Source organism: Mesocricetus auratus, unplaced genomic scaffold (genome assembly GCF_017639785.1).
Source record: "Mesocricetus auratus isolate SY011 unplaced genomic scaffold, BCM_Maur_2.0 Super-Scaffold_6730, whole genome shotgun sequence".
NCBI classification, from domain to species: Eukaryota; Metazoa; Chordata; class Mammalia; order Rodentia; family Cricetidae; genus Mesocricetus; species Mesocricetus auratus.
Window position 1 is genome coordinate 1,115,508 of NW_024429184.1, and position 14,683 is coordinate 1,130,190.

The window sequence follows — 14,683 nt, forward strand, 5'->3', positions numbered from 1 at the left end:
ATCCCCAGCAGCCAGGCTAGCTGAATTGATGGACCATAAGTTCAGTGACAGACCCCATACCAAAACATGTGACAGAAAGTGATTGAGTAAGACACCCAGCATTGACTTCCGACCTCCACAGTGGTGTGCATGCATATGTACTCTCACATCTACATAACCTTACATTATAGCTGACTAAATATAACTTTATTCTTTTAGCGTTTTATTTTATGTATGTGTGCCTGAGTGTATGTATGTATGTGCACCATGTGCATGCAGGCTCCATCAGAGGCCAAGAGAGGGAGGGCATCAGGTCCTGAAACTATAGCTGCAGATGGTTAAGTGTGGATGCTGAGACTCAAACCTGGGTTCTATGGAAGGGTACCAAGTGTTCTTAACTTGGAGCCATCACTTTAGCCCCAGTTACATTTCATTTAAATATTAGTACTCTTGTTGACCTTTGTTATATTTAGAAACAAGCCCTTTAAACTGCATATTGTTTAGTGGGGTGGGGGTGATGCCACAGTGCCTGTATAGAGTCACAAAGTCACCACTGTCATAGTTGAGATACCAAGTGATGGATCTGTAGTTCTTTATATAGATAAGAATTTAGGGCTTGCTTTGTATCTGTAGGGATCTAAATTTCTTGTGTTGTGTGTGTGCACACATACATGTGGATAGAAGCCAGAGGTCAGCCTCCAGCATCATTCCTCAGGAGCCATCTGCTTTGTTTTCTGAAATAGGTCTCTCAGGGGACTTTGGACTCACAGCTAAAGGATGAGCTGGGACTTCCAGTGCATCCCATTATGCCCAGCTTCCGACATGCATGGGTGCTGGGATTGAACTAAGGTTCTGGAGCTTTGCTAGCTGAGCAATCTCCCTAACCCTGCCCCCAAATATCTTCTTACTGACAGATTTTGTTGCCACATCAAAAAGCATATAAGCAGCACAAATTTGATTCGGTGGTTAAAAAAAAATAGGAGATGAAGTTGGGCTGGAAGTGTGGATCTAGGAGGAGTTGAGGAAGAGAGGTGACTATGATAAAATACGCTGTACTAAATTCTCAAAGAATTAATACAAATGTTTTATTGCAACAAATTGATCAACCAAATAATTATTTATGGGACTTCTAAATTTTATTTTCTGCAGTATTATATAACTTTAATTTTCATATATTTCAGGAGAATTAGAAATACCACTAACCAGTATAAGCTTACCAAGGCAACATTCTCCAGTGAGTTCATTATGTGCAGGATTTCATACATTTCCATTTTCTGCTGTGTGTAAAATGTAAGTAAAGATTTTATCTAGAACCCAAGTTACAGTTCAAGCAAGCAGTTGCTTTTTTTGTTTTGTTGTTGTTTCTCAAGACAGACAGGGTTTTTCTGTGTAATTCTGCTGTCTTGGAACTCAGTCTGCAGACCAGGATGGCCTCAGCTCACTGAGGTCTGTCTGCCTCTGCCTCCCAAGTGCTGGGATTAAAGGTGGGCACCACCGTTTCCCAGCTCAAGATAAGCAGTTTTTATTTTTAATGAAATCTCTCCATTTAAAGGCAACTTCCTTTAGCCTCGATTTTGTTTAGAATTTCGTCAGTCTTGTAACTTTAATTCACATTTATCTTGTTATTTCTCTCTCAGTGAACTATTAATTCCTTTTGTCAGTCATCTGTTGAGTTGTTACTTTCCTTGTTCATTTTCAGAACTCCTTATTAGCCTGCTCTGCAGGAAGTCACAATGGCTTTCTTGGGTTAGTCTGTTTTCCCTTACTTTACATTGTCCTCGTTTTATTGTTTTTCTTTGTCTTGGGATGCCTAAACTCTCTGTTGGTTTTACTGTGACCAGTTTTATCCAAGTTCTTTCTTGTTGTGTCTTGACCTTCTCTTTGAGATTTAAAAGAAGCTCACCCAGATTTTTTTTTCTAGTACTCAAGTAGTTTTGCTTTTGACATTTAGATCTGTGATCCATTTGGACTATATCCTCATACATGGTATGAGGAAATATCTCAGTCTTTAGTCTTCCTATATGGATGCCCAGTTACCTATACACACAAAAGTCTTTTCCACTCACAAATTTCAAATCTACCATGATCATATGTAAAAGTTATGATATCATATACTTGTGTCTATTTCCACATTTTCTAGCTAATTCTTTTGGTTTAGGGAGCTAGCTCTTCAATTCTGCCATGTGGATCCAGAGAATGAAACTCATGCCCTAAGGCTTGGCAGTGGGTACCTTTCCTCAATGAGCTATATCACCAGCTACAAGTTCAAATCGTTTGGAGGCAGTTACCATGCAAGTTTTGTTCCTGACAGAAGAACAGGCTCTGCTCGTCTCCACTAAGCAACATGCAGGCTTTGGATTAAGACAGTGCATACTTTATCATATTAAAAAGTCTTCTCAACTCCTGGGGAACAAAAGGCAACTTCTGAGGTGCTCTTAGGAAAAAATATGACACTATATAATGTGTGTTATAAACAGCAGGGGGGATATATATGCACACATCCGTTTTTTTCCCCACAGAATATTGTTAGATGATGACATAAGAAATACATAAGACTGACTTTACCTAGAAAGAAACTAGGTAATATGGCAATATGATAGAATCTTCTTCACAGTATAATCTTTTACAATAATTTTTAGTATTTTGAATGTTAATATATTACTATTAAAAGTAAATAACTTGAATATTTTAAGATCCTTACATGGAAATAAAACAATTTAGGAAATTGCCTCTGAATACTTGCCAGTGATACTCACTGCCATGAAAGACACATTGTGTGTGTTGGTTCCATAACAAATACCACAGACTGAATGGCATGAACAATGTTTTATTTCGTCATAGTCCCGGAGGCTATTGAATAATATGTTTGCTGGATTGGTTTTGGTCATGTAGGATTAAGAAATGTTCTAGTAACTTCATTTACCTAATTACCTCTTTGTTAAAAGACCTTATCTCCAAATACAGTCATAGTCTGATATTCTAAGGATTCAGGTTTCATCATATGAATTTGGAGAGTCATAATGAACCCTAGAATAAGTGGTTTAAAGCTCTGGATTATAGTTAAATTGCCTGGCTCCTTCACTTGCTCTTAATTGCTCTTTTCCTCAGTCTCTTTCTTTCTAGTGCTGGGTGTCTACTTCAAAGACTTGTTATTAAGTCTTCTAAGAGATGATACATCTGTAGCCAGGAGTAGGTAAGGGTTATAGAATAGTGTGTTTGTCAACTTATTTCCCAGAGGATTACCAGGGAGTCCTATCCCATTTCTGTTGGCATATGTTCTTTGACCTTGATTACCTCTGCTATGATGGCATCAGCATTGAGAATACCAGACATGTAGAACCAAGGTTTGATCCATAAACCTGTTCAGCACCCCATTGTTTTTGTTTTGGTTTGTTTTGGTTTGGTTTGGTTTTACGAGACAGGGTTTCTCTGTATTGTTTTGGAGGCTGTCAGTCCAGCCTGGCCTCGAACTCACAGAAATCTGCCTGCCTCTGCCTCCCGAGTGCTGGGATTAAAGGTGTGCGCCACCACTGCCCGGCTTCAGCACCCCATTGTTATTGCACAAAATGGTCTGTGATATTAGAATTAATGCTGCAAAGCTAAATCCTCAAATTCTAGTTGAACCCAAACTTGTCTATCTTAGTAGTAGCCCAGCATACTTGACTACTGACAGTCTGAGAAAGCTTTGTATGGTATCTTTTATTATGTGGAGTACATACATTTAGTGTTCTCCAAGGTAAGTTAGTCTAGTATCTTGGACTAAAGCCACTCAACGTTGCTTCTTATGCAAGTCACAAAACTAAAAATATAATCAGGACAGTCATCTTCATTCCCATTGTAAACTGGAACTTAATGTGTGCTAAATCACACACCTCCGGGAGAATTACAGGACCGCCTCCAAGTTCCTTGTGAATGATCCCTAGGCTGCTCTTACAGAGTAGCGTGCTATTGGATAACTGGAAGCAGTCAAGGACCCAGAACTCATCACGAGTTCTGTACACATCTTTAATGGTCTGTATAATGTCTGAGACATAGAGGAGCCATCATTGAGTGTCCTAAGTATATCTTCACATTCTATTTAAGAATTATTTTCATTTGTTGTTCAACTTTGTGCTGTATAGAACTCTACCATGAGCTCAGCTTGGCCGTAACATGAATGAGCTCTGAAACAGCATGGCATAGTCATGCAATCACATATCCTTTAATACTTCAGTTCCTTTGCTAAAGCAAAAGGTGTTTATTTGCAGGGCACAGTTAATCTTTATTAGGCTCTTTCACTGTCTTTACTCTGTATATTGTAATCTGTCTAAGGAGGCAGGTCAGAAAGAGAAACCAGTATATATTAGTATAATCTTAAATTAGCATTAAAATATCATATAATAACTATAATAACTCTTTAATCACACAGGCTATTTTTTTTTTTTTTTGGTTTTTCAAGACAGGGTTTCTCTGTGGCTTTGGAGGCTGTCCTGGAACTAGCTCTTGTAGAACAGGCTGGCCTCGAACTCACAGAGATCCGCCTGCCTCTGCCTCCCGAGTGCTGGGATTAAAGGCGTGCGCCACCAATGCCCGGCCGTGCGCCACCAACGCCCGGCCACACAGGCTATTTTCTATATATTGTTAGAACTCAAATATCTAGTGGGATATATGAAAAGAGTCTTGCCTGATGAATTATGATTTGGCAAAGTTAGGACAAAAATGGCTTTTAAAACAGTTGATGATTCTAGAGTCATTTGAAACAATTGAAAGTTACTCATCACAGCAAGAGATAAGTCACTTTTGTCTGACTTATGGCTAAAAATTTTTTAATTCCCATTTTAAAAATGACTTTAAATCTACATATGGGGATTATTCCTATAATTCCAGTATTTGGGGCCTAGGGAGTAAGGTCATGAATTTCAGACTAGCCTGGGCTATATGTTGATTACCTATATATAAAAAATGTACCTCAATTATAAAGCTAAAATATTAAAATATTTTAAAGAAGTGAGATACTAAATAATGCTGCTATACCTTTGACTTATTTGTAGTGCCTACTACATGTAAGGCCCATTTTAGGTTTTAGAGCAACAAAAAGAAAAGTCAGGATGAAATAGGGTTGTATTTCCTTACTAATGGGAAACATATCTTCAAAATGCTTCATTTAAAGCAAAAATATTAGCTTTCATTGGGCATGGCTGTCTGAAGAATTTCTTCTTATTTCCACTTCAGAATAATTATTTACAATCTGAAGTGTATTATAAAAAAAAAACACTTGGTAAATTTCAAGAATTGTCCTGATTTTCGTTTTATACCAAATGACTAGATTTGGGGGTTGTGTAGATGAACTGTGTGGTTTAGATCTAGAAATCTAGCTTTCAGTTACCCCATATTGTCAGTGTAGTATCTAGAAGTACTTACCATTGCATTCCTCATTTATGTTCCATATGAACTGAAAAACAGAATATAATCAATTCTCCATTTTAGTGGAGATGAGAGGTTTGGGATATAAGACCTTGTAAATCAATAGTTTCTCCCCTACCAGGGCCCAAAGCTTCATAGCTACTAATGAGCTGTGTTTGACATTAACTTTCATATATATTTACTCCTTTCCCCTCTGCACTCCAAAAACTAGCACACACAAATTTTACATATCACCCTCATTGCCTACCAAGATTTAGGGACTTGATCTAAATTTAGGACCTTGTCACTTCTGGAGAAAGTATGGCCAGTAGATTTTATGCATAGTTCTGATTCTTAGCAACAGAGAGAGTAGAATTTCTATATATAATGGACTCATGGCTAGAAATTTACATAAAATATTATTAGCCAGGCAGTGATGGTGCACACCTTTAATCCCAGCACTCAGGAGTCAGAGACAGGAGGATCTCTTTAAGTCTGAGGCCAGCCTTGTCTACAGAGTGAGTTCCAGGACAACCTCTCCCATCAATCACTATTTAAGAAAATTCCCCCGTACCTGCCTATAGACTGATCTTAGGAAGTGTGTTTTTTCAACTGAGGTTACCTCCTCTCTAATGACTTGTGTCAGGTTGACAAAAGACTAGCCATTCTTAGGTCTGCTGCACTCATTGCCCATAGTTATCCTCAGTAGATATTCTGGAATGGCAAATTTGTTTCTGTTTTTAAAAATGGGCCAGGCAGTGGTGACATATGCCTTTAATTCCAGCACAGGGGAGGCAGAGGCAGGTGGGTGGATCTCTGTGAGTTTGAGGCCAGCCTGGTCTACAGAGAGAGTTCCATAGCTACTGAAAAATCCTGTGTTGAAAAACAAAAAAATTAAGTTGTTAAAAAGTTGCTATACAAAACAGCATATTGATGAATTAAACTTTGATTTTTCTTTTATAGTAATTTACTTAGTGCTGGAGAATCGACTAATAAATATTGTATGCTGTGGCAACTTGGAAGCTGCAGAAACTCTTGGGTCTCGTTCTTGCTTACAGGTAAATAGAATACATAGGCAGAGGCATGCAAAGAATACAAATGTGAGATATTTTTCTTTGACTGTTTCATAACATGAAATATGTAACATAACACCAAGTCCAGTTGTGCTATAGAGGTTCATTAGATAAACAAGGTCTCAACCTGGTTGAGTTTCTCATAGTTCTTATCTTTGAAACAGAAAAAACAATCTAACACATGCACTTATAATATGTGTATGTGTAAAAAGTTTGTATTTCTTAGTTGATAAGTTGGTTGCAAAAGGTATTCTACATAGGAAATGACAGAAGTAATGTAAAAGTTTCATATTTTTCAAGCATTCCAATAAGGATAATTTAAAACCTATAACAAAGAACATTTGTAATTTAATAAAATAATTTTGAGTTGAATGACCCCCCCTCCAAGGTTATCTCCTTATACAATGAGAATAATAGTTATGGTGCTGTCTATTTTCTTAAAACATGGTTTACATAAAGACAAACATAAATGTTCACCACAGCTTTATTTATAAGAATGGAAACCTGGAAACAGGGCTAGGGCTATATAGTTCAATGATCCATGCACAGGGTAGCAATGCACAAACCTCTGGGTTTAATCCTCAGAACTGAAAACTCCCCACCAGGAAACATTTCACATGTCCATTGAATAAAGGAAGGGATCATCAAATTGTGACATACATATAAAAAGAAATATTATCAACTAATCAAAAAACATAACTATCCCACTTAATTTCTGAAATAATAGAAATTAATTCTGGAAAACTGATTAGTAAAGACCAGGAGCTAATGATGACAGGAGGATAATGCAAGAGAGAGGAGGATGTGGGTACATGAAGGCAGGTAGTGGGATCCTGTGATATTGAACTGTTTAGTGTATTGAGTGTGACGAGGGATACACAAATCTATGTAGGTGATAAAGTTGCATAGAACTTGTCACAGGAATAGGCGAAACTGAGACAATATGAACAAGATTGATGGTTTACACAAGATTGATGGTTTACTATAGTGCCGTTCTCCTAGTTGTGTGATTATACTGTGTAATTGGAGGAAATAGGAGAGTATGCATCTCTGCATTATTTCTTATAGTTACATTGGATCTATAATTATTTTTATTTTTTAAAAAAATGATAAACTAGACGCTGGATCCAAGAACACATCAGAAAACTCGTCCACCATGATCAAGTAGGCTTCATTCCAGGGATGCAGGGATAGTTCAACATATGAAAATCTATCAGTGTAATCCACCATATAAACAAGCTGAGAAACAAAAATCACATGATCATCTCACTAGATGCTGAAAAAGCTTTTGACAAAATCCAACACCCATTCATGATAAAGGTCTTGGAGAGATCTGGGATAACAGGAACATACCTAAACATAATAAAAGCTATATACAGCAAACCAACAGCCAACATCAAACTGAATGGAGAGAAACTCAAGGCAATTCCTCTAAAATCAGGAACAAGACAAGGCTGTCCACTCTCTCCATACCTCTTCAATATTGTACTTGAAGTTCTAGCTAGAGCAATAAGACAACAAAAGGAGATCAAGGGGATACAAATTGGAAAAGAAGAGGTAAAACTTTCACTATTTGCAGATGATATGATAGTTTACATAAGTGACCCAAAGAACTCTACCAGGGAACTCTTACAGCTGATTAACACCTTCAGCAAAGTGGCAGGCTACAAGATCAACTCAAGAAAATCAGTAGCCCTACTGTATACAGACGATAAGACGGCTGAGAAAGAAATCAGAGAAACATCACCCTTTACAATTGCTACACACAACATAAAATACCTTGAGGTAATGCTAACCAAACAAGTGAAAGACCTATACTGCAAGAACTTTGAGTCTTTAAAGAAAGAAATTAAAGAAGACACCAGAAAATGGAAAGATCTCCCATGTTCTTGGATAGATAGGATCAATGTGGTAAAAATGCCAATCCTGCCAAAAGCAGTCTACAGATTCAGTGCAATCCCCATCAAAATTCCAGCACAGTTCTTCACAGACCTTGATAGAAAAATTCTCAACTTTATATGGAAAAACAAAAAACCCAGGATAGCCAAGACAACCCTGATCAACAAAGCAACATCTGGAGGCATCACCATTCCTGACTTCAAGTTCTATTATAGAGCTATAGTCCTGAAAACAGCTTGGTATTGGCACAAAAATAGACAGGTAGACCAATGGAATCGAATTGAACACTCTGAGATTAATCCACAAACCTATGAACAGCTAATTTTCGACAAGGAAGCTAAAATTATACTGTGGAAAAAAGATAGCATCTTCAACAAATGGTGCTGGCATAACTAGATATTGGCATGTAGAAGACTGCAGATAGATCCATGTCTATCGCCATGCACAAAACTTAAATCCAAATGGATCAAAGACCTCAACATAAATCCAGCCATGATGAACCTGTTAGAAGAGAAAGTAGGAGGTACCCTTGAACGAATTGGTACAGGAGACCACTTCCTGAACATAACACCAGTAGCACAAACACTGAGATCGACAATTATTAAATGGGACCTCTTGAAGCTGAGTAGCTTCTGTAAGGCAAAGGACACAGTCAGCATACAAAAAGGGCAACCCACAGATTGGGAAAAGATATTCACTAACCCCACATCTGACAGAGGGCTGTTCTCCAAAATTTGCAAAGAACTCAAGAAGCTACTCTCCAAAACATCAAAGGACCCAATTAAAAACTAAATAGAGAATTCTCAATAGAGGATTCTAAAATGGCTGAGAGATACTTAAGAAAGTGCTCAACATCCTTAGCCTGAGATATCATCTTACTCCTGTCAGAATGGCTAAAATCAAAAATACCAATGACAGCTTATGCTGGAGAGGATGTGGAGAAAGGGGAACACTTGTCCATTGCTGGTGGGAGTGCAAACTTGTATAGCCACTTTGGAAATCAGTATGGAGATTCCTCAGGAAAATGGGTATCAGTCTACCCCAAGACCCAGAAATTCCACTCTTAGGCATATACCTAAAAGTTGCCCATTCATACAACAAGGATGTCTGTTCCACTATGTTCATAGCAGCATTATTTGTAATAGCTAGATCCTGGAAGCAACCTAGATGCCCCACAACTGAAGAGTGGATAGAGAAAATGTGGTACCTTTATGCAATGGAGTACTACTCAGCAGAAAAAAACAATGGAATCTTGAAATTTGCAGGCCAATGTATGGCACTAGAAGAAACCATCCTGAGTGAGGTAACCCAGTCACAAGAAGACAAACATGGTATGTACTCACTCATATATGGATTTTAGACATGGATCAGAGGAGTGTCAGCCTACAATCCCAGGGCCAGTGAGTCTGGGAGACAGGGAGGTTCCCAAGAGATATTCATTATACCCCAGAGAAGTGGAATGGGGCAAGATCTCCTGAGCAGATTGGGAACATGGGGGGAGGAGGGGAGAGGGAACCAGGAGAAAGAGAAGGGGATAAGAGGAGGGTAGAAGAAACCATGGGGGAACAGGAAGTTGAGTCGGGATGAGATCAGGATGAGAAATACCATAATAGTTGGAGTCATTGTAGCTTTGAGGAGAGAGCTGACACTAGTGAGATTTCCAGAGATCTGCAAGGATAACACCAACTGGAAAACTAAGTAATAGTGAAGAGACTACATTAATAGCCCCTACCTGGTGATAAGGTTGATGACTACCTTATATGACATCCTAGAACCTTCATCCAGTGACTGATGGAAGCAGAGACAAATACTCACAGCTAAACACTGAACTGACCCCCTGGAACCCAGTGACACAGATGGAGGAGTAATGAGCAAAGGGGTCAAGACTGTGCTGGTGAAACTCACAAAGACAGCTGACTGGACAAGGGGGAGCTCTTGAACCCCAGACTGAAGGCTAAGCAGCCAACAGGGGACTGATACAGACTCCATGAATGTAGTGTCAGTGAGGAGGCCTCAGAAATCTCTGGAGCCTTGGGTAGTAGATTAGTGTTCACCATGGCATGCAAATGAACTTTGGGAGCCCATTCTACATGGAGGGATGCTCTCTCAGCCTGGACACATGGGGAAGGGCCTAGGTCCTGCCCTGGATTAAATGACAGACTCTGGAGATCCCCCCCCAAGGAGGGCCTCACCCTCCCTGGGGAATAATGTGGGGATTGGGCTCGGGGCAGGGGGGGGGGTGCTGGTGGAGGGATGGGAGCTGGCGGGGGGAGGCTGTGATTGACATTTGAAGCATGCATGTTTCTAATGTAAATAAAACCATTTAAAAAATGATAAACTATTCACACAACATACATGATTCTCAAAGTAAGTATGCTGGATTAAAGAAAGAAGACCAAAAAGAATTCATTCGTACAGTGTCAGTTCCTTTACATAAACTTCTGGAAATAACGCAGTGGGTGAAGGCAGAGTGTTGGGGTGGGGTGAAGAGATGTAGATTTTACAAGGTAACCTCCTGAGAAGATGCTGGAGGACTACACTCAGGGCTTCACACATTCAAAGCAAACACTTTACTTGCTGAGGTACATCCCCAGCCCCTTCCCTAAAAAATTATTCAGTCTTTGGGAATAGCAAGAAGTTAAAATAGCCAGGCATGGTGGCATATACCTTTAATCACAGCACTCGTCAGGCAGAGGCAGGCAGTTCTGAGTTCAAGGCCAGCCTGGTCTACAGAGTAAGTTTAAGAACAGCTGGGGCTATGTAGAGAGACCCTGTCTCAGGACCAGAAGAGGGAGGAGGAGGAAGAAGAAGAAATTGTGTGGTCTCTATTGTTAAACTAACTTGGACTTATTAAAAAATTAACATTCTGAAAACAAAATACCAGATACAGCCTCAAATTTCACCTTTTCCCAAAGTGTGACAATATTTCTTTGAGAAAGTCAAATGTGAGTCTGTTTAGTGTTTTTCATTTATTTTTCCCTGTGTTTGTTTGTTTTCAAGTTCCAAGATTTCAAGAGCCCAGCAGTCAGTATTCTCTTGCAGATATGAGGAATATATTTTCTGTCAAAGGAGACGACAGCCTTGTGATTAACTCTGCAAAATCAAAGAGGTGGAGACAAGCAACACTAAATCCAATACTGGCTGAAACTCTGGAGCATTTGAAGGCATACTTGTGTCACAACGGTCTGTCTTCTAAGGAAACTAAGCTGGAGATCTTTCTGCCTACAAAAGTGCTTCAGCTGGAAAGTAAGTATACAACGGTGCACACAACTTGTGACCATTTTATAATGAGAAGATGTCTGACACTTAGTTTCTCCTCAGTGGCTATTCAAAAGGCTTAACATTCCAGATATGCTACGGTTCTGCCAGTTCATGACTTTTGGCTTCCCTGGGCTCTGATTTCATCTCAGAAAAATATGGCAGTTTAACTAACTGATCCTAAACTCCAATTCTGCTGCCTACAATCTTCCTTCCTTCCTTCCTTCCTTCCTTCCTTCCTTCCTTCCTTCCTTCCTTCCTTCCTTCCTTCCCTCCTTCCTCCATCCCCCCCTCTCTCCCTTTTTTTTCTTTCTTTTTTTGGCTTTTCAAGACAGGGTTTCTCTGGCTGTCCTGAAACTTGCTTTGTAGACCAGGATGGCCTTGAACTGTCTGTCTCTGCCTCTGCCTTCCGAGTGCTGGGATTAAAAACTCAGAATAGCATTGTGAGATTTATCCTTGCTATGTGTAGCACTAATACATTTCTCTTATTGATAAATGGCTTTCTTATTATATTACTTAACCAGACTGTGATCATCTCTCCTGGAGTTATTCTCCAATTTTTTAGTTTTGGGAGTAAAACTCTTATGAGTGTTTTTGTGCAAGTCTTTTTATGGGCATGGTATTATTTTTCTTGAGAGAATATACAAAAGTAAAGTTATTATTGTTGTAGGTGTTATAGGTGTTTGTTTAATTTTACCAAAAACTATGAACTTTTTTTGTTTTTGTTTTTCGAGACAGGGTTTCTCTGTATTGTTTTGGAGGCTGTCCTGGAACTCGCTCTGTAGACCAGGCTGTCCTTGAACTCACAGAGATCCTCCTGCTTGTGCCTCCTGAGTTCTGGAATTAAAGGCGTGTGCCACCAATGCCTGCTTGTACAAGAAACTATTAACTTTTTTTCCAAAATTATTTCACCATTGTACATGCCCACCAGTAATGTATGAATTTCAATTACATGGAAGCAGCTTTTCTAATGGACATTGTGGCTTTATCCTACATTTCCCTAGCGCCTAATAGTGATGAGTGTCTTTATATACTTGGTGACCAGATTTATTGTCATAGAATTTACTGTACAATTTAAAGAACATCAGTCAGTGGATCTTCATAAAGTCAGACATGTGCAGTCATCACCACAGATTGTTTTCAGAATACTTTTTAAACCCCTCCCTCAAATCCCATGTCCATTAGCTGTCACTCTCTATTTTGCCTATATGTGGAGTGACTAATCTATTCTCTGTATAGAGTTGCCTCTCTGACAATAAAAACTGTCAGATATTGGTCTGTTGTGACTAGCATATTTTATTTAACATCACAATTCATCTATATTGTAGGGTATGTGTAATGTCAAATCGTATGCCAATTTTTTAATTAGGTTTCTTTTAAAATGTGCATTTATAAGAATTTAAAAATATATTTTGGGTCCAGCCCTTTGTCCAAGGCTGTGACTCATTATAACCTATTAGCAACAGAGACTTAGTGGTGTTCCTTCTTTGCCTAGCCAATGAACTCCTAGTATTAAGAGATGGTTGTCAGGTAGTTATGGCACACGCCTTTAATCCCAGGACTCGGGAGGCAGAGGCAGGTGGATCTCTGTGAGTTCACAGCCAGCCTGGTTTATATAGTGAGTTCCAGAATAGTCTGAGCTACGCAGAAAAAACCCTGTCTCAAAAAAAAAAAAGAAGAAGAAAAGAAAAAAAGGGATGATAAACTTACGTTTTTTAAAGTTTATTTTATTTAGAAGCAAAAATGTATTTTCCAAACAATAAAGAACCCCTAAAGATCAAATTATGTTAATAGGAAACTATGGCTAAAAGCTACTTATTTGGCATAGAAGTCATTTTGGTGTCTTTCATCTTGTGTCCTAGCCTGGCTAGAACATCAGAGTCGACCCTTGCCCATAATGCCTATGAGTGACAAGTCTACCAGTGTGCACAGATTACGTCCACAGAAGAGACCACCTTCAGAAAGAGAAGTGCCGCTTCTGGTTTTGCCTGATGAATGTGTTTCTGTTAAAAGAACAAAAAAGGAAGAAAATCCAAAGAATAACCAAGAAGTAGCTGCTAGAATAATGCAGAACACAGACAATGGTCGTGTTGGACTTGATAACTCTGTGCCGTCTGTTGAACCAACTTCCTCTTCACGGATTAAGGCGTCTTATGATAAAAAACAGAGTGATTTGGACCTTTTGAGCGAGTTTATTACTCTGAGAAGTAAATACAAGACTTTCACTTCAGATGCTGAAGTCACAGGCCATGATCAAGACAATGGTGGGTAACAGTAAAATTCTGGTATAGATACGTAGCCTCTAGAACTGGGCACTGTCTGTTATGCAAATGCAAGGAAATAAAATCTCTTTTAGAGAAATTGTATAGTTTTTCATAGACAAGAAAAATGCCATTGATACTTCTTATAAATAGAAATAGATGGATAGGTAGATACAGATTTAGATATGGATATAAATATGCTTTCAAAGATTAAAATGCACATTTTAATTTGTAACAAAGCCATTACTTATAAAACTTGCCTTGTATAATTTGGATATATAAGCTTAGTATTCCTAACTTGGTCATTCTCTCATGCTTTTTTTCTATTAACTGACAATCCTATGTCAATATTTTTAAATAGTTTTATTAATTCTTCAAGCGTTTCAAACATTGTCTTTTTAACATTTTCATTCCCCTTCCCCATCTCTAACCAGATCCACCCTCCATTTCATACCCACCCAACTTTATGTCCTCATTTTTGAAAAGGTTTCTTTATTTTATTTTATGTGCATGGGTGTTTTTCTTGCACCACTGCCTGTGTGCCTAGTGCCCATGGAAGCTAGAAGAGGGTGTTGGATCCCCTGGAACTGGAGCTACAGATGGTTTTGAACTGCCATTTTCATGCTAGCAACTGAACCTAGGTCCTCTGCAAGAGCAATAAGAGCTCTTAATCTCTGAGCCATCTCTCCAGACCCACCTTTTAAAAAATGTTTTAGCCCATTAAGTCCCATTAGTGCTACCTACAAACTCTTAAATAGTGGCCATCCATCCACTGGAGCTTGTTAAACCCACCAAGGGCTGCGCTCTCCCAGCTGTTACCATAGCTCTTTA

General features: G+C 38.8%; 1 protein-coding gene across 1 annotated transcript in view; it reads left to right on the plus strand.

Moving 5' to 3' along the window:
- Positions 1–14,683, plus strand: part of Shoc1 (shortage in chiasmata 1) — a 76,497-nt gene that overhangs the window by 26,365 nt on the left and 35,449 nt on the right. Inside the window, exons 9-12 of the mRNA XM_021235938.2 lie at positions 1,161–1,269; positions 6,325–6,419; positions 11,334–11,579; positions 13,454–13,855. Of these exons, the coding sequence (XP_021091597.2) occupies positions 1,161–1,269; positions 6,325–6,419; positions 11,334–11,579; positions 13,454–13,855 (852 nt within the window). The remainder of the gene's footprint in view (positions 1–1,160; positions 1,270–6,324; positions 6,420–11,333; positions 11,580–13,453; positions 13,856–14,683) is intronic.